General features: G+C 32.8%; 3 protein-coding genes across 7 annotated transcripts; 2 read left to right on the top strand and 1 right to left on the bottom strand.

Moving 5' to 3' along the window:
- The first annotated feature begins 3,680 nt into the window (after positions 1 to 3,680).
- Positions 3,681 to 6,236, top strand: LOC120257939 (abscisic acid 8'-hydroxylase CYP707A2). The gene is made up of 7 exons (XM_039265246.1): positions 3,681 to 3,967; positions 4,096 to 4,414; positions 4,560 to 4,946; positions 5,032 to 5,203; positions 5,296 to 5,402; positions 5,549 to 5,667; positions 5,798 to 6,236. Exons 1-7 carry the CDS (start codon positions 3,741 to 3,743, stop codon positions 5,889 to 5,891), a joined length of 1,425 nt encoding a protein of 474 aa, XP_039121180.1. The 5' UTR covers positions 3,681 to 3,740; the 3' UTR covers positions 5,892 to 6,236.
- Positions 6,237 to 10,307: 4,071 nt separating this feature from the next.
- Positions 10,308 to 17,128, bottom strand: LOC120259497 (protein BOLA4, chloroplastic/mitochondrial). Of its 4 annotated transcripts, none has more exons than XR_005536125.1 (5): positions 16,741 to 17,128; positions 14,788 to 14,855; positions 11,000 to 11,169; positions 10,470 to 10,519; positions 10,308 to 10,329 (listed from the first exon to the last, which is right to left on the bottom strand). XR_005536125.1 is itself a non-coding variant. In XM_039267112.1 (4 exons), exons 1-3 carry the CDS (start codon positions 17,053 to 17,055, stop codon positions 11,016 to 11,018), a joined length of 537 nt encoding a protein of 178 aa, XP_039123046.1. In that variant the 5' UTR covers positions 17,056 to 17,128; the 3' UTR covers positions 10,333 to 10,519; positions 11,000 to 11,015. The 4 variants fall into 4 exon arrangements, 1 of the variants encoding a protein (XP_039123046.1); XR_005536126.1 differs by lacking the exon at positions 10,308 to 10,329 and adding an exon at positions 10,761 to 10,893 and having other exon boundaries at positions 10,331 to 10,519; XR_005536124.1 differs by lacking the exon at positions 10,308 to 10,329 and having other exon boundaries at positions 10,333 to 10,519; positions 10,761 to 11,169.
- Positions 17,129 to 19,674: 2,546 nt separating this feature from the next.
- Positions 19,675 to 26,260, top strand: LOC120259007 (arabinosyltransferase XEG113). 2 transcript variants are annotated; one of them, XM_039266522.1, is made up of 13 exons: positions 19,675 to 20,011; positions 20,688 to 20,984; positions 21,102 to 21,307; positions 21,995 to 22,100; positions 22,920 to 23,176; positions 23,324 to 23,459; positions 24,011 to 24,105; positions 24,207 to 24,260; positions 24,536 to 24,649; positions 25,137 to 25,235; positions 25,319 to 25,438; positions 25,683 to 25,769; positions 25,860 to 26,260. In XM_039266522.1, exons 1-13 carry the CDS (start codon positions 19,819 to 19,821, stop codon positions 26,025 to 26,027), a joined length of 1,932 nt encoding a protein of 643 aa, XP_039122456.1. In that variant the 5' UTR covers positions 19,675 to 19,818; the 3' UTR covers positions 26,028 to 26,260. The 2 variants fall into 2 exon arrangements, with proteins under 2 accessions (XP_039122456.1, XP_039122458.1); XM_039266524.1 differs by lacking the exon at positions 19,675 to 20,011 and having other exon boundaries at positions 20,878 to 20,941.
- The last annotated feature ends 986 nt before the right edge of the window (positions 26,261 to 27,246 follow it).

Raw genomic sequence — 27,246 nt, 5'->3', positions numbered from 1 at the left:
TACATATATATACTTTAATAATCTCTATGTTTTATTTCTAGAGTACTTTGTTTGTGTTCACACTATTTAATTACGATTAAACCACAGAACTTGGAATATTCCATTAATCTCTTGATTGTTTTTTGACTCTAGAGCTTCATATATGTTGAATTAATCAAGGTAGCCTAAGAGCAAGGGAATTTAGATAATGAACATTAATTGAGCTATCAAGTGTGTGCATCATGTAATGTACTATTAATTGTAGTTGATTGATAGACATGGTCAAAGTTTTTGCCTGTTTATATCTAGTAAGCATTGTGTTTGATCTAAATGTGACAACGTATTATTTTAGAGAAAAATTTAATATAATACTATATACGATTAGTGAATTCTAAAAATGAATTATTATAAAATGTACTTAATTTTCAAACTAATGGTTGAAAACATGTGACACTCTAATTTTACAAGTAATCAGTTTTGACATTAAAAGAAAAAGAAAGTCCCTACCATTGAATATCAATCCAATTAATGAGAAATCCTTATGCTTATGGTACAAAATCCAATCCAAAAATGACTTATTTCTTTAGAAAGTGATTTTTATGATAGTAAGTTGTAGTGAAAATTCAACAATCTTATAGTCATTTTGTAATTTCTTTAAAACACTTGCACCATCTTATAAATTAATTGATAAGCATTTTAAAATATACAAAAAAAAATTAAATTACTATTTTTTACATCACTTCTTTAATTATGTTGTATCTAATCAGATTTTTGAAAAAATAAAAAAGTTCACGGACTAAATTGGTTTAACCACAACATTTTTTTCAAACGTTGAATCTTTAGAATTATCTTTTTTTAGTAGATAAAAATAATGTAATAATATGATTATTGAATTCTAGAAGTGAAATTATGATAAATCCTTTCAATGTTCAAACAAATGATGGAAAAATACAAAGCATTCTAGTTTTGCAAGTAATCGATTTTGTCATATAAAAAATGTAGCATTGAATACCACTTTATACACTATAACACCAATAAAAAGAAATACATATGCTTATATTACCAAAAATCAATCCAAACATAATTATTTTTTAAAAGTGATTTCTATTATAGCTTTAATAGAAATTTAATAATTTAATAATTTTACACATAATTTTATAATTCCAGACTTCCAATAATATACTTGCATTGTCATTAAACACAACTTGTCAATAAATTTTTAAAAGAAGTAAAATAACTTGTGAAAATTTATTTGTCCAAAATGAAAATACAATAGAAAACTAGTTACATATTATTAGAGTTAAGATTATAATCTCTCTGTCTCTCGCTATACATATATATAAGTATCGCTATGAAATTACATAAATACATATATACATTTTTTTTTATATAAAACATCATATTAATAAAATTATTCTTATTTTTCATTCTATTAGTTTTTTTAAAATAAAAAATATTCACATAGTTAAGGACTAAGCTACTGTAAACGTTCTCTCCAAGTATGAATCTCCACAATTATTTGTTGGAGTTCATGATAAACAGAAGATCATGTTTATTTAGTTATTCAAAAATTAATTTGAATTGGAATAGTAGTTAATTTGAGTTTCAGTAAAACCTGATTTATATGATCTATGACTTTATTAAAGCTGTGTCATGTTATGGTAGTTTGGTGTTAATTTCTAGTGTGGGTGTGTTTACCAACCCATGAGAGTGTGAGAAGTCTATTCCATTATAAGTGATTGTTCATCTTTCAATATAGTACAATATACTAATAGATTCCAATATATTAGCATGTGATTAATAAAAGTTATTTAGTTCCTTCTCATCTCCCCATTTCTTTTTCTTTTTAACAAATGGAATAAAAGCTTATAACTCACATGTTCGAGATTCATTTTCCTTGACAAATTTAATCAAACAGAAATAATATCTATATTAATTATTTTAAAAAGTGTGATTAAAACAAATTCAATCACCAATTTCTAAAACACTTAAAATCTATTGTATTTTAATCTCAATCAAATATCAACTCTGTCTTCTACCTTTATAAATGGTATATATATATAAATATATATATGTTTTTTTACGATATATATATAAACACTTTAACAAAATGGTATTTCATTTTTTTTTCTTCATTGAAAGATTGACTCGTCCACATATATCAAAAAGTGACAAACGTCCACATTTACCAAAATTAAATACTTAATTATATAAATTGTTTTATAATTTAAAGAAAAATGGTAAGGTAGGATGGACTTTTAGAGTAGATAGATGATGAGAAAGAAGGGGAGGAGAAGGGACACTTGGCAAGTAAAGTAGAGGTTAAAGTGGCAAAAAGTGGAATCACGTTTGATCCAATGAAAATGCAAAGAGAAGTGGGTTTGTTGTGATGGGATTAGTGTTTAATGCAGTGAGCTGTCTTGAATGAAACTTGAACGTGTGGCATTACTCTTAACGAATCATGGCTTCCCCACATGGAATTCAATCAATGTTTAAGAGACACATTTATAATACTACTCCCCAAGATCCGTGGAGTTCCCTCTCGGCTCTCACCCTATCCCCCTTTTTGGGATCAAATTTCCACATTCTTAACTTAATTAATCTTTTTTTTAATAGTTATTATGCTTATTATTTCTTCCTTTAATTCAGAGTTGTCAAATTTTACGGTTCTAATTATGGTATTGGTTATGCAACATTACTATCATGATTAATTTTTTTAATATATTTTTAATGTACTTTGAGAATGCTTTCTTTTGTTTGAAATTTCAGTATGGTTGGAATACATCATTGTCTTTGTTTCTCTGTATTGACTTTTGTATATAAAGATTTGTTACAACTACTCATAATAAATTTAAACTTATATGTATATATTTATATTTAGAGTTTATATATATATATATATTACAAATAGGTGACAGATATTGCTCCCATTTAAAAGAAGTCAATGACATAAATGATATAGTACAAATAGGTCTTTCAAATTTTATATGTTATTTTATCTAAAAATTTTAATAATTTTTTTAAAAAAATATATATAGATATTCAATTAAAAAAATATAAAAAATTATCCAATAACAACACAGGGAAAAATGACTTTTATCATTGTTTTTATAAAAAAATATATTATACTTTTGTTATTACTTGCATCTAACTATAAAAATCTAATTATTAAGAAGCAGGAACGATGTCATTAAGCATACCATTACTCAAATGGTGACAAGACAATCAGGTGTTAATTTATTCTCAATTAAAACCCCCTCAATAAATACCACTAATTAACCCTGTTGCTTAGTCCTAACTATAAGCATGTCAAATCTTTTACAAAAACCCAATCAGACTTCCTTCATAATAATAATAATAATAATAATAATAATAATAATAATTTATCAAAATCTCATTTACCAACAAAACACAAACTCATATATATATATATAATAAATAAAAATACATCGATCCTAGCTATTGCGTAACATGACAAACAACACTTGAGTTGGAATTCATTAGTAAATGTTTTTCTTATGCTAAGAACATCATCATGGTCAACAACAACAGCCTCTCAATGCCACGTACCACTGCCACGTGCCGATCCAATATTTATATTTCTCCTGTTAGTCACTCACACTAATCAATTTTGTATATTAATTAATATCATCAGTGTGTGTGTGTGTGTTTTCCTCTTCATTCCACTCATTATAAATACCTCCATTCCCCCCCTCCGCAACCTCCACCTTCATCTCTCATTGCCAAAAGAGCAGTGTGCAATGGTGACAATGAGTCCCATTGCCACTGTGATCATCTTCATCCTCATGTTACTCCTAGTTTTGTTATCCCTTGCTTACTTCACTTACTCTATACTCTTAAAAACTCGACCGGCTGACCGGAAAAAACCAGTACTTCCACCTGGTTCTATGGGCTGGCCTTACATAGGAGAAACCTTCCAACTTTATTCCAAGAACCCCAACACTTTCTTTGCTCTCAAACAGAAGAGGTTTGAATATATAACATTGCAATGCATGCTTTGCTTTGTTCCATGCATATTTACATGTTATATAGTGTTTGAAATTATTAATAAAAGGTTGATTTCATGTTTATATATATATATATATATATATATAGGTATGGATCCATATTCAAAACACACATATTGGGATGTCCATGTGTGATGGTTTCAAGCCCGGAAGCAGCGAAGTTTGTGCTGGTGACTAGAGCACACTTGTTTAAGCCAACGTTTCCGGCGAGCAAAGAGAGAATGCTCGGACGTCAGGCTATATTTTTTCAGCAAGGTGATTATCATGCTCGTTTGAGAAGGTTGGTTCTTAGAGCTTTCATGCCTAGTGCTATCAGAAGGACTGTTGCTGATATTGAGGCTGTTGCTGTGAGGACTCTCCGGGCTTGGGATGGCCGGAGAATTAATACTTTTCAGGAGATGAAGACGGTGAGCACTTTGTACTAGTTTTGAATTTTTTACTTCTTCCTCTTCTTCTTCTTCTTCTTCTTCTTCTTCAAACTTCAAAGATATTTTTCATTGTTTTGTGGTCTATGTTTTATTTATTTATTAATTAATTTTATTGGGTTTGTAGTATGCTTTCAATGTGGCACTGTTGTCAATATTTGGAAAGGATGAGATTGAGCACATAGAGGAATTGAAAGAGTGTTATTATAGATTGGAGAAAGGTTATAATTCCATGCCTATTAATCTCCCTGGCACTCTCTTTCACAAGGCAATGAAAGCAAGGAAAGAGCTTGAAAGGATTGTGAGTAAAATACTAGCATCAAGAAGGAAGAAGCTGGTTGAGTTCAATGACTTGCTTGGCTCTTTCATGGAAGCTAAAGAAGCACTTACTGATGAACAAATAACTGATAATATCATCGGTGTTATCTTCGCCGCAAGGGATACAACGGCGAGTGTACTCACTTGGATTGTTAAGTACTTGGGTGAAAATCCTAGTGTTTTACAAGCGGTCACAGTAAGTAATTTTACTATTATTTATTATTATTATTAGTTTAAGTTTTTGGGTTGAATCTGGTCCAAATAATACGCGGAATGCACAGGAAGAACAAGAGGAGATAATGAGGAGTAAAGAGATAGATGGGGACAAGTACTTGAATTGGGATGACACTAAATTGATGCCAATGACTTCAAGGGTGATCCAAGAGACCATGAGAGTTGCTTCTATCTTATCCTTCACTTTCAGAGAAGCTGTGGAGGATGTGAATTTTGAAGGTTAATTACTACTACTCACTTAATATCTAATACTGAATACCGAATTTTACTGAATACTGAATTATACCGTATTATACTAACATGTATAACAGGATATCTCATACCGAAAGGATGGAAAGTATTGCCATTGTTTAGAAACATTCACCATAGCCCAGACAACTTCCCAGAGCCTGAGAAGTTTGATCCCTCTAGATTTGAGGTAAGAACTATTTGTGCGTGTGTGTATACATCATATATAATATCTTTATGTATATATACATTTATATAGATAGATAGATAGATAAATAGGTGTTGAAATCATTTGTGGTCCAAGAGATGCACTTGAATTCCTCTATTGTACTGCAGAGGTCTCCAAAGGCTAACACTTTCATGCCATTTGGGAATGGGACCCATTCTTGCCCTGGAAATGAGCTTGCAAAGCTGGAGATGCTTGTCCTACTGCACCACCTCACAACCAGATACAGGTAAATACCATAGCTTCAGTTTTTAACCACAATGATGTTAATTTTGTGAAAATGAGAGCATGTTTTTAATTGTTAAAGAATGGTAATAAATCTTTTCAGTGATTCTCTGTCTCTCTGTCCTTTCTTTCAGGTGGTCTTTGTCTGGTTCTGAAGCAGGAATTCAGTTTGGTCCTTTTGCTCTCCCTCTCAATGGCTTGCCCATTTCCTTCTCCCTCAAAACATGAGGCTATATACTTAATTTAATACTTATCAAAAACATATATTAATCTCTATATATATATATATATATATATGGTATTGAATTTATAGGAAAGAGAAACAAGTTCTTCACAAGGAGAAAGACACATGAAGGGATAAATAAAACCTTCAAACTAGAGAATGTTCATGGGGGAACGTTGCAAAGGCCACTTCTCTCAAACTTTGATAGACATGAAGAAATTCATTTTCATTTAGAATAAAGATTATGATAATTAATAACTTTGTATCTTTCTCTTCTCTTTTTCCTGTTTTCAATAAGTATTGCTGTACTGAATTCAAAACTGTGAAATTGACTACCTGCTTATCTTCAAGAAACAGAGAAACAGAAAAACAGAGTATGGTACCACTCACTACGTCCATGTATTTTTATGTCCTTTTTTTTATTTTCTCATATGACTGCTTGTGAAAATGAATCAATGATGATGTTTGGTTGAGAAAGAGAAGAGTAATTGTGTTGTGTCAAGTGTGTTGGTTTAGCTTAGGTCTTCTTTCTCTACCACCCATTACCATTAGAGCCTGAAACCAAGGTCTCCATCAATGGTGAGCTGTGAGCTGTGAGCTTCAGTGCTACTGCCTCAAGCTTGCCAAACAGCTGACATGTGGGCCAGCACTTAAACATTAAATTAAAACTCACACTCTCTCTATATATCCTTCTCTCTATCTCTCATGTTTATCCATGTCCATACAAACTAGATTCTTATGTTTAGTGGATGTTATGCCAAGACCTTGGATCTAAATCTTGAATACTATTTGAGACTATAACTTTGTTTTGTATCAAAATGATTTATTTGAATTTATAGACCAATGAGATGGATGTTGAGTGTTTGATGATGATGATTTATTTATTTATTTATTTTTATCTTTTATTTTGGGTGGTGAAAATATGATGGTGAAGTTTGGCCAATGGTGAAGATGGCTCATTCATGCTAAGGTGATTGTTGATGTGTGGTTTGATTGAAGTGATGACGTGGCTACAGGGCATGCCTTAAGAGAAAGACGTTGTGTATTGTCTCCAATGTGCGATAGAGAGATAAGATGGAAAATGGGGGACCTCTTTTAACACACACATCACATGTGAATATTATAATACATTCATATGCTTATTTGATTTTTGTATTCTCCTTCATTTCAATGCCTTTTGTATTATTCTCAAAAAAAAAATAAAAATAAAAATAAAAATAAATAAATTTTTTTTTAAAAAAATTCACCTATCTTGTTTTCACTCCATTAATTTGGATTAATATGTCAATGGACTCGTAGCTGTACAACCGGGCCCATTTGAGCCATGGGCCTTTCTTGATCACAAGCCCATTTTTGTTGAATTTTTGTTCTTTGACCACGTTTGTAGAGAATAAATGAGAGATAAAATAAAATTAAGGGGAAAAAAAAATCATTTTGATGTTCATGCGAGCATACTTTGTTGGAGTTTTTCATTTTACAAATTATAGAAATCATATATATATGATTTTAGACTTATCATTACTTGTACAACACTGAATTTTTTTTTTTTTAAACTACTACTTCATAAAAATAAAAACAAGCATATAAAAAAAAGCAAAAGTTAATAATCTTGTAGAAGTGAAAAATTAAAAAATATAATTAAAAAAATAAAAACAAAAAAGCAATTAAGAAACATGCGGCACCATCATCTAACGTCCATCCAAGTGACATAGCAGAACGGAGATGAAGTGGATCTTAGCTATAGCCAACCAGACTTAATCATCAGTTCCTTAGAATCACTTACATGGAACTCCAAAAATCAATTGTTTATATATATATATATATATCACATATGTTGCTCTTGTTTTACATTAAAAAAATGCTTTTATATATCTCATCCTTTTTTTTCCGAAGTTCATGCACTTAAAAATCATGCAAATCTAATGCACTTTTTTTTTTTCTTCCTAAAAGCATATATATATATATATATATATTGTACACGTTTTCTTTCTATATATTAAAAAAAAAAGGTAACATTACTTTTCCGGTTTCATTAATCATATTTTGGTATATATTTTCCCCCAAAAACAGAAAGCAAAATGAACAATTTGTTTCTAATTAAAGCCCCAATTACTCTTGAATGAAATCCAGTGGTTTGATTTAAGAGTTTCAAATTTTAACCAACTCTGACATGCACTGCAAACTTTGCATGCATGCACGCATGCATGACATAGCTTCAGCATCATTAACTGTTAAAAAGGCACACATCATCTTAAATCACCCTACTGCTACTGCTAAGAAATCAGAAATATCAGCAAAAACATACAAGTTTCCCATCATTTTTCATGTATGACTTTCTTGATAAACAATAATTAAAAGAAGTGTATATATATATATATATATAAGGATACTGTTGAGTTAGGTCAGGAATGAAACAAATATTCTCATTTTCTAAACCAGTGAGCATGAAACCAGATATGAGATCAATGTTATGTCACAATCTCTGACCCCAAGAACAGAGAATTAAGTTCCTTAAATGCTCAGCCATCTTTTGGTAAGTAACTGCTGCAAGTTATGGGTAGAAGGGTGTAACAGTCACTCAGTGATTAGATTCCATGCATTAGTAACTGCTCTAGATATTTATTTGCAAAGTGACAGAGATGAAGCAAAGACTCTGTTTTTCAAAATTCCCAACTCGTCTTGCAATTTGCCATGAAAAAGATTGTTTTGGTTGGGAGAAATCCACAATAAAAGGTCTATAAAGAGAAGCAATACTTTTTAAACATGGTATGAGAACCAATATAATGTTTCAGTTTCAGTTTCAGCTGGGAAATTATTAGGTAGGTGTCTAATGCCTAACAAATAAGAAAAAAACAAGAGGTAGGTGTTGAAAAGAGTAGGGAAAACAGTGTTATTATGTATATAAGAGTTGGTTAGCCAAGTCAAATCAAAGAAAAAGTAAACTCTTATATAAGTGCACACTTTACTTCTCAGAGCCATGCACTTATATAAAGGATAGCATGCTAGCTACATCATAAACAAATGAATCTTTTCTCATAAACAAGTCTGGTTGGTTTTTGTCAGCTTTTTCAGTCTCCATGGCCATGAAATATTCTTCTTTCTTAGTCCTGTTTTTCATCTTCATGATCATCATCAATCTTACTATTTTCTCCTTTTCATGCAATGCTGAGACTGATGAAAAGAAGCTGTCATTTAGGATGCAAAGATTGCCAACCTTTAACTTTTTGCCAAGGGGCATCCCCATACCTCCTTCAGGACCATCAAAGAGGCACAACTCCATTGGTCACAGGTCCACCATTAGAGGAGCTCCATGATTTGAAGACATGCATGGAGGAGATGAAGGTACTCAAGACATAGATAAATATACAGGTTGAAGAAGAGGAACATGGGTTTTGTTCTTTTTGGTTTCTTTTTTTAATTAAGTTCTCTCTGTGAGATGGTAGAAAATTTTCGAATTATGAAATAATTGGGAAGGATAATGTCATAAATTGATTATTATCTGCTGTACATGCGTGAAATAATTGAAAAAGGTGAGGTGTCGTCGTTTGCTTTTTCCTCCTTACTTTTTAGATGGTCATTAGTGTCTTTGTGGATAGATATGATAGAGTGGAGGTAGCTTGCGTCTATGCTATTTTTGAATAATGAAAGGGATTGCTTCATCTTCTTCTTCCTCTTTTTTATTTTATTATATATAAATATATATTAAAAAAACACACCTAAACTCTAGTACACAAAGATGCATAAATTTAAAAAAAAATGAAAGGAAGAAAGAAAGAGGAGCAGAAAACACACTTGTTTTTTCTAATTGTACACCTTCCTGGCAAAGTCATGAACATGGGCCTCATACCGCATCAACTTTACTTTTTTTGTTCAAAAAATCTTGGTATTGATTATTTTGCAGGGAAGAAAACTTTGGGCAAAAGAGAATTGAATTTAGAAATAAAGTAATGGGTGGGGCGTGTGTTGCTGCTAATGCAATACAACACGGTACGTTTGGCAACAAAGCGTTGTCAATGGCTTGTTTTGGCAAAAGCTTAATACCATTCTCTGTTTGACAAAGTCAACCATTCCTTGAATCACTTGTTCGGAAAAAAATAATAATAATAAAGTCAAACTCATAAATGGGATTTGCAAACATTAACATGTGTTTTTAAGTGTCTATAATTTCACTCCTCTGAAACTTTGAAAAATGAATGGTTATCCAAAGTTGGCAGAGAAGAGGATGAGAAGGAGAAGGATCAAACACAACAAAAAGAGGCACACAAGTAATCTCTTCTTCAAAGGAAGTGATAGAAAAGCCCTGCACCCCACTTCCACTCCTTGATTAGGGCTTTAGATGGAATAAGATAGATTGCTGCTCAAATGAACAATTGTGGAAGCTGATGCATAGCATCATAAAAAAATTTAAAAAGTCCCCCCCACCAAACAAACTGAAAAGGACACCTGTGAAAGCAGAGATCATTTGCTTGTTATCATTTACCACTTCTTTCTCAACAATTTGGTGAACAAGAGACTAAAAAGTTCGGTGATCTAATGACCCAAACTAAATGCCAACATGTCAGTAAGATTTTTAGGTGGTATACCTGTAGCTTGGATTAATGCTCAACTGATGAGAAGTTCTGCCTGTCATAGTCTGCAGAACAGATGATATGATTTACCAAGGATAATTAGTGCGTATAAGAAATTAGAAGCAGCACATAACTGAGAGTGATTTTGAGATAATAAGCATGCTGGATAACAAAGAAAAGTTAACAGAGTCTGATGCACAGAAGCACTCTGGGTGGATATCAGTAAATGAGGATTGTTTCCAAAATCTACAAGGAGGATTGCATGAAAGTAAAGGTGTATGTCTTTTGACTACTGGGGGCATGTACCTTTTGGAAAGAAAGCTAAGTCTGGATATTAGAAAGCATTGATGTTGAACTCGCTGAGAGAGGACTAGGATAAAGTTTGATAAAAAGTTGAGAAAATGATTAAGAGCACATAAGAAAGCCCACTGATCTGTGCCTGTGGCATCAAAAGTCTGTTCGGTGGAATTCTCGCATAAAAAAAAAAATATAGTAAAATGTGAAGTGCATGGTGCAGAGGAAGTTACACTCAGATTTCATGGTACCTCAGCCAAAAATTTATTACTGGTTTTCTGCAGCTTCTGCGGGGGTTCTGGTGGTCATTTGGTCAACGGCATGGACCGTGCTCTGAAGCTCCTCCCAGATTGCTTTGTACACCATTCTCTGCCTATTTACGGACGATTGTCCCTCGAAGGCTGTTGAAATGACATCAATGCTGCAAGGTGAAAAAGGAGAGAAGTAAACACAGTAGCCTTACATGATAAATGAAATTTCAAAAAAGGCCAATTCCACAATATCCACACAATGAATGCCTAAAAGGAATAGCACACGCATTTCCAGAGATTGACTGTCAAGCCATGAGCAGGATGAATCATGAATCTCTTAACGGTACCATGTTTGTCAAGGCAACCAAGCAATGGCTTTGCATTAGTGCAGGTTTCTATGAATCCTGACAGTCTTCAGATCAAACAGAACAGATACTGAAGTATAAATCTTTATATTGCTGCATATCAGAAAACCCTAAACAAATTCAAAATCAAGAGCACATGCTTCAAACTATTTCACTTTGTTGAAACTAGGTTTCAAATCACATCTGAACGATTTGATAACAAGACCTTTAATTTTCTTTAAATGGTGCTACAAAGTTTTTCAATAAATAGAAAAGGCGCACACCCATGGGCTCACTAAAAATGCATAAAAAGGTAATTAAAGAGTAATGGCCCATAAAGAAGACCTGATCACTTAATGTCTAGTTTGACCATAAATCTCCCCAAGGATAGAGATACAAACAGGCTCAGATGAAGGAATTTAGTATAGGGGGCCCACATGTTTCATCTTTCTAAATGTGAAAGAAAATGTCTATGAGACCTGCTCTAAAACTAATGCTGATCAAGAATGCAAGATGTACAAGACAAAGGCTACCAACATCAACAAGCACGAATGACAACATTAACATGATAAAGCATAAAAGAAACTAACTTTACACCAACAAATAGGCCCCCTTTTTTGACAATTAATTCCAAAGCTTCATATCTGTTTCAAAATAGGCCCGAGAGCATTTCCGAGAAGAATGAACTGGCTAAAAGGATTCTAAAATGTTGTACTAGAATGGGGACTTGAAGATGAAGTTTGATGGTAAGTCTTTATTTCATGAACTTAGAAAGATAAAAGTGAAAATAATATGGAGGAACCAAAAAGAACTTCAAAAGATAGCATAGAAGACGTGCAGCTTGAATATATGGCCAAAGATGGTAAACTAAAGTAAAAAAATACTACTCGACAATGATAGTGGTTCAGTTCTTTTCCCACAAAAAAAATCTACAGGCAGATGTATAAAGTTCAGTGGGTTATTAATAATTTTTTCTCTGACGATGGAACAAATTAGTAGAAAAACATTAAAGTCCTACACTCATCATTATGATATCCCCACCCACTTGTTCCATCTCAAACATTTTGAAGTGTTGCAATTGTTCTATGCAAACTTAAAGTCGGTGCCCACATTATGAGTTCTTCATTGCATAGGTCTAAGGGGTAACAAAAAATTGCTTAATAAGGGCGTGATCTATTTGAAAAGCTAAGATATGGTTAATGGCAACACTATGTTGAGAAGAGCTGCATCCAGACAAATTTGCCTTTGTTCAACTTAAGTTTATACCCAAAAAATGGCAAGAGAGAGAATTTGTTCATCACAGGACAATGGTATTAGGTGCGCAATGCCTTCATAAAATTAGCTCACAATGGTCTGCATAGAGAGGTTTGAGAAAATAACACCAGTTATCCCTTTCCACAAGTTATAGAATGCATACTGGTCCAATGCAGACATGTTGCATGGATCAAGTGGGGATGTATGAACCTTCCTTCAAGAGACTCAACCCACTTGGATTCATTTCACTAATTACAGTAATGAGTTTGTCACTTATAGCAGGGATGTGATTTTATAATTTCATTTGAAGCACCAACTCACCATAGCAAAGATTTCATGTCAAATAACTAGGTGAATTAGGAGGTGAAGGATTCTGAAATAGAATCCATAGAGAAAGAGAATGGTGATCAGAAGATTGTTATCAGACCTATCTATATAAAATTATTCCTGGATGCATATGGTAATCAAGCAGTAAACATAAAGTAACAGAGATGACATGGCGCCAATAAGTGAAACAAAAAAGCAGTAGACATAATATGGAAAATTGGAAATAATTGTTGTCATCCATGTAAGCCTTTCCAAAATCTTTCTTCAGAAAGCAGAGTATCATCCAGGTGATAGAAACAGTAATAGCTCAGAAGGTTAATATTAAGAATAGGTCCATGGGTCCAACAGGCTTATAACCACTATGCCCTGACATGATTTAATAGCGAACCAAAGAAACCCAGGTCAAAGAAATCAGACCAAATCCCCAATACTTGGGCAGCCAGGCCCAGGCACAATTCCCCAAAAGATGAATAAAAGCAATCCAGGACAAAAGAATACCAACAAACATGCTAGATTTGGAACTGATGGGTTCAAGGTCTGCTTGAGCCAGGCCTTCATTTGAATAAGCAATAGTAGACACAGGTAGGCCTCAAACCAGACCTATTGAGTTGAATGCCTTTATACATGTTAGCAGACATGAGAAAATAGGCCAAGACAAATCATATTTTTCAACCCAAATTCTTTTGTGCTTTGATCCCAAACTCATCAGGAGGTGCTTCTGTGAGAGCGCCAACACTTTGAAGTGAAAATTATATATTAAACCAAAATGATGGTAAATGAATGAAAGTGCAATGATCTTAACATTCTTCACAGGTTGAGCATGCATTACATAATAAAGAAAGGCCAAACGATCTAATTAAATAATGTTCCACGAATAACTCTGCCAAAAAAAAAAACAGTGATCATTTCAAAGCTACCAAATCACTCCTAAATTTAAGTGAATGATTCTGTTGAAAATACGAATATATATAAATTGTTTTGAGTGACAAAACAAAGAGTGATAAAGGCTATCTTCATGCCTTTTTGAACAAAACAAGGCAAAGTCTATATCATTTCAAAATTCCTGCTGAGAGCAACCAAGAAATTATCCCATACAACATTCCATGCCATTTCATAATTTCATACATCAAAGGAAGACTAAATAATAAATATCAAATAATATGATATAAGGTTATGCCAAATATCTTCTTTGTCCTTAATAATTATCACTTTCTGTCAGTAATTTGGATAGTAAACCATAATAAAACTCCTACATATCAAATCACAACCATCCAGGCTCCAGCAATTATCAATTTTATACAAATCATTAATTAATCTGTCCACTAATGCTAGTATCACATCTTTATACATTAAAAACAAAAATAGTCCCCCCCCATCCCCCACACACACACACACCCCCACCAAAAAAACCTAAAGATACCAGTGCCACATCACCAACCAATATCATCAATCATAACCAGTGTTTTATTCTCATTCCCTCATAGGCCACTCATGTGCGCAATTCTATACAACTGGGAAGTATGATATACACTAATTGCCTTACTTACTCCACTTTATAATACTGCATTTATTTCTTTTCTTTACTCCATTTGATTAATCAATTCACTAGACCAATCAGCTACAGCATGCATGTCCCCAGAACAAGAAAGAACATCAGTGTTAAGAAAAAGTTTTCATGTTTACCTAAGATTAAAACTGATCAAAAGAAGAATAATGTAGCACATGCATAAAAATAAAGGCATAATAGAATATACCAACATATCTCACATATAATGCAAGATATGCTGCACAGAAATGAGAGTATAAAACCACAATTAAAATAAGCTTTTCATACAGTTGTTTATAGTAAAAATAGAAGCTGACCTCACATGCCGACCATCTCCATATGCATCTTTGACAGTGACCGAATCCGCATTCAGATGCTCTTTAATCTGTTCTTCATATCAAGAATGAACTCGTAAATTAACAAGAATGAAAATTATGTGAATTGCAAGAAATGCATGAACATAGTAATCTTCTATTAGATCAATCAAAATGCATCCATGTTTTGCACATTTCCTAAGCATACAAATCTGGTAGACATTGATGAGTTCTAATAGAGAAGGAACAAATAAAAAAAAAACTTTTTTGAAAGAGCCACCATGCAAAAACATATACAAATGTTGATGATAGAAAGCAAGAGGAATATCAAAGCATTAAGTGGAATAAGTATATTAGCGATGACTCTGAAAGCTAATATGACTTGAAGCAACTGCCTCCTGAAAAAATTTATGCACATCAAACAAAAAAAGTGAAGGGATTTAAATCAGTTATTGTGAGTGGTTACTAGGTGAAGAAGCATTATACAAAGCATTTAGCAACAGTGAACAAGATTAAGGGATCTATATTCAATCTATATAGGCTGTGGTAGCTATCAAGACCACTGTAACTTTACAAAATATCAGCTGGCAACGGTTAGCAACTTAGCATCAGGCTGGCTGCCTGAGTTGAGTAAAGAATCATTAAAAAAAAAGAAGAGGAGTTACTTTAACAGGTTAATTAAAAATTTAAAATAAGTCAAAGAAATCATTTCAACAGACCATCACTTTTTAAAGTGAAAAAACTGTATGAAACATTATTCAGTTTGAAACGAGAGAGTTTGTAAAAAAAATAAAATAAAATAAAATAAGAGGAATAGTGGTCAGGTTTGATGAATTCAAATAATGATTAGAAAACTTTAGGGAAGAATGGTGGATAAAATGCTGACTAATTTTTTTGACAAAGGTTTTGAATACCAGTAAAATACCTTATAAATAGAGGGAAAAAAACACTCTCATGCCTATGAATAACAACAAATGAAACATAAAAGCGGTACTATCAAAGAATAAAACTCAATCACACAATGAAAATTTAGAAAGAAGTAACCACATAAATTAAAGTCACATGCAAACTTCATTTCATATTTATTGACCACAAAAAAAAATGTAATAAAGCACTTAGCAATATATTATTTATTTAAAAGCAAATAACCTGTACATAAACAAACAATTATTGTCATTAATTGTCAGATCTACAGAGTTCATTCATGAGGGATCCAAAAAATGGACAGATAAGAAGGGAAATCGGGAAATTTGCAAAGGATCATGGAGATTATATTAAAGTATCAAGCATTTAAAGGAAGGAGGTTGACAGGTTAGGAATGCGTGTATCTGAAAGATGCTTGCTACATATCTTACATAGTTTGACCAAAAGATCACATGGCTAGGACTATTCATATAAGAATTAAATCTTATGGTCATCCAATCATACCACAGACTAATAATACTACATAAGGTATCCCAAGAAAGTCAAGGAAAGCAAAAATAGGCAATGCAATCATGTCCAAATTTGTATTTTACTAGCGCAAGTTACATGATGAGCTTCCCAGGGATAAACAGTAGCTCACTAGGAGCGCCTGGAAGACCTAAAGACAAGCACTTCCCTGTCTATTCAATTGTTCACACTTACAAACCAAAAAGGTCACTAGGACATCAAAGGAACACTTAAGAGTTTACAACATTCCGATGAGTTCACCAATCAATTTTTTTCTATCCGGCCTCCTAATATGAGTTTTTGGCATCACCCAATCAAGCTCTGTTCGAAAGATACATCACCAAATCACTCAAGCTACCATTTTTCCATCTTAGTAAGAGAATTGCAGCTAGTCTCAATAGAACAATCTATTCATCAAACTAAGACTAATGTCAATTAGTGTGGAACCTCTTCAAAAACTTCAATAAAACACAGAACCAATATAAATCAACAATAAATCAAAGAAGAGACTGTCAGAAGAAAGACCTTCTTCTCCATGGACTGCATCAAGGGCATGTCGATGGACCCCGAATCGGACACCGGCGATGCCCGCACGCTACACAACCTCCGTGCCGGAGACACTCCGAATCCATGTCCAGGTTCAGATAAAGAAACGGATTTGAGATCGAGCTTCGTAGCAGGTGAAAAACGAATGGGGTTCAAGAAACCCTGGAATGAAGACGATGAAATTGAGTTGGCGAAACGAGAGGAGACGACGGGGAGAAAAGAAGTAGAAGGGCGCCGAAAGAAAGCGGCGATCGGAGAGGAGGATCGCAGCATCAGAGCTTGAGGAGCTCTCATGGCGGCTTCTTCTTCTTCGTCTTCTTTGAGCGTTCCTGGCACGCGCGACGTAATCCGTTTAATTTTCACAGAGTTTTAGATTTTTCCCCTTTCCAAAATTAAATCTCACGTGGTTCTCACGTGATGCCTTTTTAAGCTTGATACATTTTTGAAATTATTATTTAATATTTTGTTTGTATTATTATTATTATTATTATTATTATTATTATAGGGAAAATAACAAATTGAAGGAAGAACCTAAGAACCTTCATTGCAGAGTGATTTATTGTTCTCACTTTAATTGTGAGTAGGCAGAGACAAGTTTAAAACCCGGTTATATAATTATTTATTGAAATGAAGTGTTATACACTAATTTAAAGTATGAATTGTTTATAAAAAAGTTACATTCTTCAACCCTCCAGAATTACATAGTAAAATAAATTTAATATTTTAAAATTATAATTTTTAATATGTCAATTTTTGACGCACAAAGACATATCTTCATTATTCTATTATAAGTTTTTAAAAGATTGTTGAGCCACGGTTTATCATTTCACATGTCTATTTTTTTAACACTATTTAAATAAGGGATATTTGTTATCTATTTGTACAAAAAAATAAAAATAAAATTAAATTAAATGAAGGTTTGGATTGGGAGTCATTGTAAATGTAGTTTTCAATTTAGTTATGATAACATTGATAAGTCTTTTGAGTGCTTGTATGAGTGTATGTTGGCAAATTGTGCATTAATGTTAATACTGTGCCATGGTTTATTATACGATTGCGATGAATTTTAATATTAATTAAAAGAACGTATATTATATTACAATGAACGTGACCACTGATCATCAATCACCATCAATATGAGCACTTCTATAATTCCGGAGAGTTTTGTGATTTTAAAAGAATCAAATGGAAAGTGAAGTCTTTATTCTTGGATTAGTAATATTTAATGCACTTCTTAATAAAAATATAAATTCTAATTTTTTTAAACCTATATAATTCAGAAAATTCGCTTTCTTGTATACATATTTCTCAATAAATCCAAACAACATGTGTATCTATAAAATTCAATTTCTTTGCATATATAAACACACACACACACACCCAGATACACAATTTTTTATAATTATAAAAATTAAATTTGTTTTAATACCTAAGCTATATGCTCGGTAATGTTAATTTTTTTTAATATAATCAGTAAAATTAGCTTGAATGTTTTTAGGGGCATATGCAAAAAGTATTGAATGAATCACCATTTGAAATTTTTATAGGATTTAACTATAATAAAGAAAAAATGAGATTAATCTTTTAAGAGGCATATATGAAAAATCTTTAATTTAATGAAATAAAAAATTTTAAGAGTATACATGGACAGTTTTTTTTAACCATTTATTAAAATATATATATTTATATATTAATGGAGTATGTAGATAGAGGAGTATGTATGGCAATTTTTTTTAAAATACACACAAAACATTTGATTTTATTTGAAAACATACATATGGGCGAGGTATGTCTTTTTATAATTTTTTTTTTCATGTATACACAATTACACAATTTTACAGAGGTATACAAGTAAAAAAAAGAAAATCTAAAAAATCACACTCAAAACATTAATACTTATCTACATATCTCCTTAAAACATTTAACTATCTTTTTAAAATTATAGTTTCTACCATATTTTTATTTTTATTTTTTTATTTTACATGCTCGTTTATTTTCCTGGTAAATTTTATTATTTTTTTTCAAGTACCATAAAATTCCAATTTATTAGCTTGTTTGTCCTTTTACGTATATTGATTGAATTTTTTAAAGTTTTTTTTTACCTCAATTAATGCTACGTGAGGAGTTGATCAAATTCTCATTTAGTGAAAAAAAAACCCAAAAATGGTCAGTGCTTTTTAAAGTTAAACGTACTCTGCACAATTCATAAATAAAAATATTTTATTAAATGCTTTCATATTCAACGAGTAATGATAAGGCACCACTTCCTTTATTCTTTTATAAATGCCCACTTAATCATTTAAAATAATTCAAATTATTTTTTTTATAAATATATATATATATTTTTTCATTTTGTTAATTTTTCTCTTCTTCTTCTTAAAAGGTTGTGCATTTAAGATAATAATGATAAATAACAATGCATTCAAATAAATTACTAAGATTAAATTTTAAAAAAATTAATATTTAAATTAAAGTATATAAACAAATAATTTGTTACATGGAAAAGCTTTTGGAAGTGCACACATACGATGAAAAGGAGTAATAATAGAATGATTAGGATGGAGATTGAGATTTACTCATTAAATCATTAAATTAATATATCAAGTTTAATGAAATTGAAAAAGTGGATAAACCATATATATTAGAATCAGAATAAAAGATACATAGAGATCCACAAGAAGTGGTACAAAAGGCAAAGAACAAACTGAAACATAACAAAAACAGTGAGGGCAGAAATGCCCTCACGGACCAACATATAAATGGAAATGATTAAATACTTAAAAACAGTGAGGGCAGAAATTTCAATAAATACTTAAAAAAAAAACACTAGTTTAAGATTAAAATAAACAATTATTATATAAAAAAAATGGAAATGATAACATATAAAAAATTCCAAAAGTCTTATAGTCCTCGAGTGAGTTTGGTTGGCGATCTCGTATCATTTCGCAGCTCCATGTGCTCCTCGTCCGGCAATCCAAGTCCACGCTTGTGGTTTCGCTGACCTTGGTGAGCAGAGCGTGGGGGTGAGGGATCGGAGAGGCTAGGGTTTCGGTGAGGATGGCGGGGTGGTGCGCCTCCCGTGAGGGATCGGGCGGGAAGCCGCTATTGATGTCCATCTACGTGGCCGTTTTGGCGGGGGCCGTCTTCTCCGCGATCGTCATCTTCTCTAACTTGAACTCTGGCGTGAAGTTCTCCTTCCCTGTCGCTGGCTACACACACTCCCCATCTCCTCCGTCTTCTCTTCTCCATGGTGAATTTTACTGATTTATTACTTGATTTTATATTTTGTTTTTCTTGTTTTGTTCTCCCTTGGATGTGTGAATTCATTCGTCATTGATTTGTGGAAGTGATTTGTAGTGTTTGGGATCCATGGCAAGCTGTTTCATAGACTTTGATGGGCAATTGCTTGTTAAATAAGTGCATTATGACTGTCGTTTAATAATTGAAGCACGAATGCGTGGGGGAGATCAGGATTGGTTTTGATTTGGTGAATAGTAACTCTTGTTTATCTGATTGATTGATAGATCGATGGATAGAACATGCTTAGGATATGATAGTTAAGATATTGCTCATCCATGTGTTAAAATTTTAATTTTGACTTGATAATCGTGATAAAATTTTAGATGCTTTTGTTTGTTGTGTCCTTTGGGCACCACTACCATCCAGTTGTTTCTATGGTTATCGACATGGAGGGTTTATTATGTAATATTTCTGATCCCATCGGAGTAGTACTTCAAAGTTCATTAACCTTCTTGGTACCTTAAGTTCCTATATCAAGAGAAAATTAATTGGTGATTTGAACATATGTTGCGACGAGTGTTCTCTGTTAATCTTTCTTATCAGTTACCATCATATCTCTAGTGTCTGATTCGTAAATGGCTTGGCTGGGTGAAACTTATATCCAATGTTGATGTTCTTCGATGCAGTTGGCGAGATATCCCAGAATGGAAGTTCAGCCTCTGAACCAACTCCCCATACCACTACAAATCATTCTTCTCATGCAGCACAAAAACCTCAAAACATATTAACAAAAGCTATATGGGAAGTTCCGGTTGACAAGAAGATGCCAGATCCAAAGGTCTTTCAGCTAACAAAGGAGATGGTTGAGTACCGTGCAAAAGATAATGTCATCATCATTACTTTTGGGAACTTTGCATTCATGGACTTTATCTTAAACTGGGTTAGACACTTGACAGAACTCAATGTCTTTAACCTTCTTGTTGGTAATTTCTTATCCTTTTTGGAAGTGTGCTTTCCTCCCTGTAAAATGTTCCTCCTATGATTTATCTTAGATACTAGACCTTTTGGTTCAACTAAAAATGGCACTAATCCAAAAACAGGAGCAATGGACTCCAAACTTTTGGAGGCCCTTTATTGGAAAGGAGTTCCTGTCTTTGACATGGGCAGTAATATGAATACAATGGATGTTGGCTGGGGATCACCTACATTTCATAAGATGGGGAGAGAAAAAGTTCTTCTGATAAATGCCCTGCTTCCCTTTGGCTATGAGCTGCTTATGTGCGATACAGACATGGTTTGGCTAAAGGTAGGCCTCACTTGTTCACATAGCTAATCTTTTGGCAAGGTATCACTTGATATGTATACTATCAAAACAAAGGTTTGTTGAAGTTCATGGTACAACATTTATCTTGTGGTGGAGGAGAATGCTTGTCCTCTACATGGGGGAAAACAAAGAAAATCAAGAACTTCAAAAGAAAATTCTCAGAAAAGAGAACATTTAAGGTGTTAATGTCTATGCATTCTGACTAATCAAAGATTATGCTTACTTTAGGTATCTGATACCTAATCATTGAGTACATATTAGATTTCAAGGAAAAAAAAGTTGAGTTGTTTCCTGTATCAGGTACTTTTCCATAGGATAGTTGCTGACATATTGGGGGCCCTATTTCACTGTGTAAAGCCTAGGCTATTAAGCTCGTGCAAAATTTCTTATTTTTTCAAGGAAACCATTCAAGCTTGTGACAGCTAGCTGTAGATGACGCCTGCAGGGACTTGAACTTAGACATATTTATTTCTGGTTATTTGCAGTGTACCAATACCCTCGTCTTTGGTTTTACTTAGGAAGCCTTGTTATTGATCTGATCATCTAGCATTTAATGCGATAAAATATACTTTCACTCAATGGTGTGAGCTCCCCATAGACAATGGATATTATCTTTTTGGTAATAGCAATCAATCAGTTTTTTAATAGTGAATTTTGGCTTTAAAACAGAATCCACTTCCCTATCTTGCTCGTTTTCCTGAAGCAGATGTTCTGACATCAAGTGATCAAGTGGTACCAACAGTTACCGATGACAGTTTAGATTTGTGGCAGCAAGGTAAGGTTCTGCTGGGTCTTATTTTGTTTTTGAAATGCTGCTTGTTTCTAAGCTTTAAGCTATTAACTCAGCTTTTGTTTTGGCAAGATTATCATGATTTAAAGGGTAAATATTTAAATTAAAAATTTTTCTCCTCTATAATTCGTGGTAATCGGAAGATCCAAAGTTTATACCTATGAATGATGGCATCTATTGTAAAAGAATCCTATGGGCAGACAGCACACACGAGTACCTTTAAGTCTGTTTCTTAGTTTGCTTATATCAGATCATTGCTAGATTTGCATCTCAGTGTAGTTGTGGGATATATTGGTATCATCTAATAGATATGTGATATGGGTCTGATGCAACTCATGATGCATTTCTATCCTTTTTTTAATATTGTTCAGAGGAGGTATGTGGTGCAGGTTTTCAAGCTCTTGACATCTTAGTTTTCCTGGAGACATGATGGTGCATATTTGTCTTATTTAGAAAATTAAACTATATGCCTAAGCTAAGAACAACCAGTTGAAGATTAATTATTCAAATAACCATATAATCTAGTAGGAATGCTGACAATTTCGTGGATACTGGGTCTGTAATATCACAAATGTGCACAAATTCTTTCTCTGTTTTTTTCCCATGTTATTGCCCATGATGATATTTTTGTTCTCCGTGTTCTTTGTTTACAACAAGCATGACTTTTTGAGGCATTCTAAAGAATCTAAACACATGATCAATAAAAGTTGTTTGATCACGATGGTGTTCTTTTCAATGTGTTCTCTCAGTTTTGAAACAATAATATCAACAGCTTATTTAGTCCTATTCCTGCAAATCTGGCAGTCAGTGGTGCTTACAATATTGGGATTTTTCATTGGCGCCCCACTGAAACTTCTAAAAAACTGGCTAAAGAGTGGAAGGAGGTGCTCTTAGCTGATGAAAAAATATGGGACCAACATGTCTTTAATGAACTTGTGCATAGAGTTTTAGGCCCATCTGTTGAAGGGGGAAAAGGACTTGTATATGCTTATGATGGGAGACTCAAACTGGGCATTTTGCCGGCAAGTATATTCTGCAGTGGTCACACATATTTTGTCCAGGTAGTGCTTCTTCTGGCTTTCTTTGCACTTATTTAATTCAATACTTTATTTATCTCTGCACTGTGATTAACCCTTGATATTTTTATCCATCTCTGGATAGTTTTTGATTGGTTCTCATGTGTCTTTAATTGTATGTGAAATTTGAAGGCCATGTATGCACAACTTAGTCTGGAGCCATATGCAGTGCATACCACCTTTCAATATGCTGGTACTGAGGGAAAACGACATAGATTACGAGAAGCCATGGCTTTTTATGATCCACCAGAATATTATGATTCACCAGGTATTTGGATTTTATTTTTGATGGGTATGATATGGTGTTGTACAAACCTGACATCTTTTTAAGCCACATCTTATCAAAATATCTATAGTATTGTGTCACACTCTGATTATTTATTGGAAGTGTAGAACAAAATTTTTTTTTCTTGAGGATAATTGAGGGCATGTGCAGATTCTTCTATAAGCTTTTGCTTTTTTAAAATGACTGGTAATCGCAAATGACTGGATCGACAGAATATATTGCTATGCACAAGGTCAAAGAGTGTCCTTTTGGAACACGAGATTTATAGATATTCTGGTTAGTAATAGAGTTGGATAGAATATACAGAGCAAGAACAAGAGCAAGAGCTAGAGCTAGAGGCTTTAATGCATGTACTACTATTAAGCTTACCATTATGCAGGTTCTCCCTGCACATGTAAAAATTACCTTGCCATATCTGTAAATGCTGGAGTCGTAGGTTCCTTTATGAGTTTAATTATTGTTCCCTCTCTGTTTATTATTTACAGATTCCTTGCTTGCAATGTTGCCTTCTTCCTTATTTAATTTATTTTGCAGGGGGTTCCTGTCATTCAAGCCAAGAATTCCCAAGAGCTTGTTGCTGGATGGTGCACATACACTCGAATCTCACTTTTCTTTAGTCAACTACCAGGTAAACAATGATTGAATTTGGTTTTATTCCTATATTATCCTGTCTCACTAATTGATTTTAGTCATCATAACCTAGTTACTCTCTTGTTATAAACCTTCCAGTTGAAGAATATAAGGACTGCACTTGCTATTGCTTCGCTGTTGAACCGGACGCTGGTGAGTGAGACGTTGACTGCTTTCTTATTCAGAAGAAGCTAAACTGGGAATCATGATTCACACTCACACACCCACCCGCTCACCTGCACATTTCTTATAATACAAAAGACATACTGCTTATTAGGTGTTATACAATTTCTAAGAATTACTGTGTAGCACAAAGGATTTTTTATTTTTTTTCTTTTGTATGTGGATCATTCAAATCTTTTATTTTCAGATATCTTATCTTTTGTGATTATCAATGCTCATAACCAAACGTTCTTCATTTATTTTAGGTAATGCCTCCAATATGGTGCAGGTTTGATAGAATGTGGTTTGGACATCCTGGAATTATGGAAGGGACGATAACTAGGCAGCCTTTCCTCTGCCCTATGGACCATGTTTTTGAAGTATGCTCACTGTTGATCATATGGTGTTATTATAATTTATCAAATTTTACTGCAAAATTTGACTTTACACAAGCACTTGAATTTCACTGTTTATAAAAAATTGCCTATATATATAGTTCTTTTTTAAAAAAACACAAAGTTTTGGTTGTTTTTTTTTTTGTGTTTTTTTTTAATCTCTCTTTGCCTGCTTGTCATTGATTCTATGAACCAAATCCTTTTATATCGACTCATGTCTCTTTTTTATTTAACTGTAATGCAACTTTGAATTTATAATTGGGTAATGCAGACAGAGGTAATAAATTTCATCAATTGATATGTTTAAAACGTATCTTGAGAGGGTGAAGTATAAGTGCTATACATTCCTGATGAAAAAAACCTAATTGTAAATTTTCCAAACATCTGTAGCATATCAATTTTATTACTTTTGCTGCTGCTTAAGTTTGCTGTCTCATCTTTTGTCATGACTTGAAGACTTGCAACTATGCAGGTACATGTCATGCTGAAGGAACTTCCTGAAGATGAATTTGGCCCAGAAATTGATTTTAGAGAGTACTCCTTTTTTAATAACCCATTAGTGTCCAGCCAGGTGACGTTATACAGTCCTTCTTGATCCTTAAACGTTGTTTTTCACTTTAATTATATAATAAACAAATATATTAAGATTTTCAGGTTAAGGAGTCGGTGCTTGAAGTTCAACTGTGTGATGGACAATCAGTAAAATGCAACATGGACAATGAAACCACTCAACCTGGTGTAATTACTTTTCCTAAACAAAGCAAGCAAGAAAAGGTACATTGTTGTTCATAATCATCCATTCCTGATTTTATTTGATCTTTTATATGTTTTTTAGCTATATTTTTACTGTATTATATTGGTTACCTTTGTGTTTCTATTAGCAGTTCTCTGAGTAATTTAGTGGTTAATGGTTTTGTTTGGCTCTTGGCCTTTTCCTGGACTTTCTCCTTAAGGTCTAAATTGATCGCAAAATGCAAACATAGAATAACTCAGCTCTTCATTGGTCTTTATGTTGCAGTTACTACAAGTGTTCTCCTCATACAAGGATGTCAAAGTCATACAATTTTCATCAATGGAGGATGCTTTTGCGGGATTTACCGACAAGGCAATCTCTCTCTTCCTTGCGTGCATTTGTATGTTATAAAACATCTTGCCCCCCTAATCTCTCTGAACTGCATTCATGAACTATGATCAGGAAAAAGAGGAGAAGTTTAGAAATCGCGTGAAGAGATACGTCGGAATATGGTGTTGTGTGCTGTCCCGTGACCCGGGTCACATATATTATGACATGTTCTGGGACGAGAAACCTGGGTGGAAGCCGGAGCCACCGAAAAGCAGGGAAGAAGATCATCCACCTTGGTAGCTGAATTAGTTCATTTTACCTCAATTTCTCAGGTGTGAAATTTTAATTTTTACACCTTGCCTGAATCTCTAACCTTTGTGCCACCATGTATTATTGTTCATTCTACATTGTGCGCTTGAGATAGATTATGTTTATCTTGCGTTGAATTTGAGTTAATCTCATATCATAGAACCATGTATACTATTTTTTTTTTAATCAAAGAAACGCAGCGGAGCATATGAGTTTTCATTACAGGTCTTCCTTCAAATAGCTTTGCTGGAATGGTTCACACAGCTGCTTCAAGGATTGGCTTATTAATTAGAAACACAAACAGTCTCTTACATTTGATATGCGGGAATTTGAAATATAACGCACAACATAATTTTGTTTTTTTTCACTTATTTGTGAAAGATTAAATCATCTTTGTTTAAAAAAAAATGGTTAAATTTAAATTTTAACAAAATATAATAAAAATTTTGTGATATTTATTAGATATTTAAATATTAAATAATATAAATATTAATGTTGTAACTCAATCATTTGGTATTGTTTTGTGTTATATATGTTGTTCTCATTTGTGTTATAAACGGCCTTTTTATTTTGTTGTTGGATACACGTTTGTGAGCATGTTAGTGCATATATTACTATTTCACTTATATATCCAAAATAATAGAAATTATGAGTTAAAATTTTAATTTAAAATAACAAACTTTCTTTGGTCACTAGAAACTGTTTTTAGGAAAAGAAATTATTATTTTTATCATTTTAATCATTTAAATTAGAAAATGGTCTAATGTGGATGCAAGAACAATAATTATTTCCAAATTTAACATGTGCATTAAAAAAACAACACTTACTTAAAATCATAATATATTGATTTTTTTATAAAAAAAAATATAAGAGTAAAATATATCACAACAAACGTTTTTAATTGGTTATAAATTAATAGTTTAATTATCATATATGTCCCTATAATTGTGTATTTTCTGCCTTTTTAATCATTTTAATATTTTTAGGTATAATTAAGTCTTCATATTTAGGGGAATTGGGTCGCTTCGATTAAATATAAAAGACTTAATTGTACCTAAAAATATTGCAAGGACTAGAAAGGACAAAAAATACACAATTACAGGAAAACTTGTACAACAATTAAGTCTAAATTAATTAAATCAGAGAAGCAATGATGTGGTTTGGTTCGAGCCAGGTCCAGTGGAATACAACGAACCTCACCGAACCCGAA

This window comes from Dioscorea cayenensis, chromosome 4 (genome assembly GCF_009730915.1).
Source record: "Dioscorea cayenensis subsp. rotundata cultivar TDr96_F1 chromosome 4, TDr96_F1_v2_PseudoChromosome.rev07_lg8_w22 25.fasta, whole genome shotgun sequence".
Classification (NCBI taxonomy): Eukaryota; Viridiplantae; Streptophyta; class Magnoliopsida; order Dioscoreales; family Dioscoreaceae; genus Dioscorea; species Dioscorea cayenensis.
This window is presented reverse-complemented; position numbering and strand designations above follow the sequence as displayed.

Bases quoted from the DNA above. Each gene is read 5' to 3' on its own strand.
- LOC120259007 (XM_039266522.1), top strand. From the start codon at position 19,819: ATGGCGGGGTGGTGCGCCTCCCGTGAGGGATCGGGCGGGAAGCCGCTA. The intron at 23,177-23,323 runs GTAGTGCTTCTT...TGAAATTTGAAG, and splicing joins GTCACACATATTTTGTCCAG to GCCATGTATGCACAACTTAG. The intron at 25,770-25,859 runs GCAATCTCTCTC...AACTATGATCAG, and splicing joins TTGCGGGATTTACCGACAAG to GAAAAAGAGGAGAAGTTTAG.
- LOC120257939 (XM_039265246.1), top strand. From the start codon at position 3,741: ATGGTGACAATGAGTCCCATTGCCACTGTGATCATCTTCATCCTCATG. The intron at 3,968-4,095 runs GTTTGAATATAT...ATATATATATAG, and splicing joins TTTGCTCTCAAACAGAAGAG to GTATGGATCCATATTCAAAA. The intron at 4,415-4,559 runs GTGAGCACTTTG...TTGGGTTTGTAG, and splicing joins CTTTTCAGGAGATGAAGACG to TATGCTTTCAATGTGGCACT.
- LOC120259497 (XM_039267112.1), bottom strand. From the start codon at position 17,055: ATGAGAGCTCCTCAAGCTCTGATGCTGCGATCCTCCTCTCCGATCGCC. The intron at 14,856-16,740 runs GTCTTTCTTCTG...TATGAAGAACAG, and splicing joins TGCAGTCCATGGAGAAGAAG to ATTAAAGAGCATCTGAATGC. The intron at 11,170-14,787 runs GTCAGCTTCTAT...TTCACCTTGCAG, and splicing joins GGAGATGGTCGGCATGTGAG to CATTGATGTCATTTCAACAG.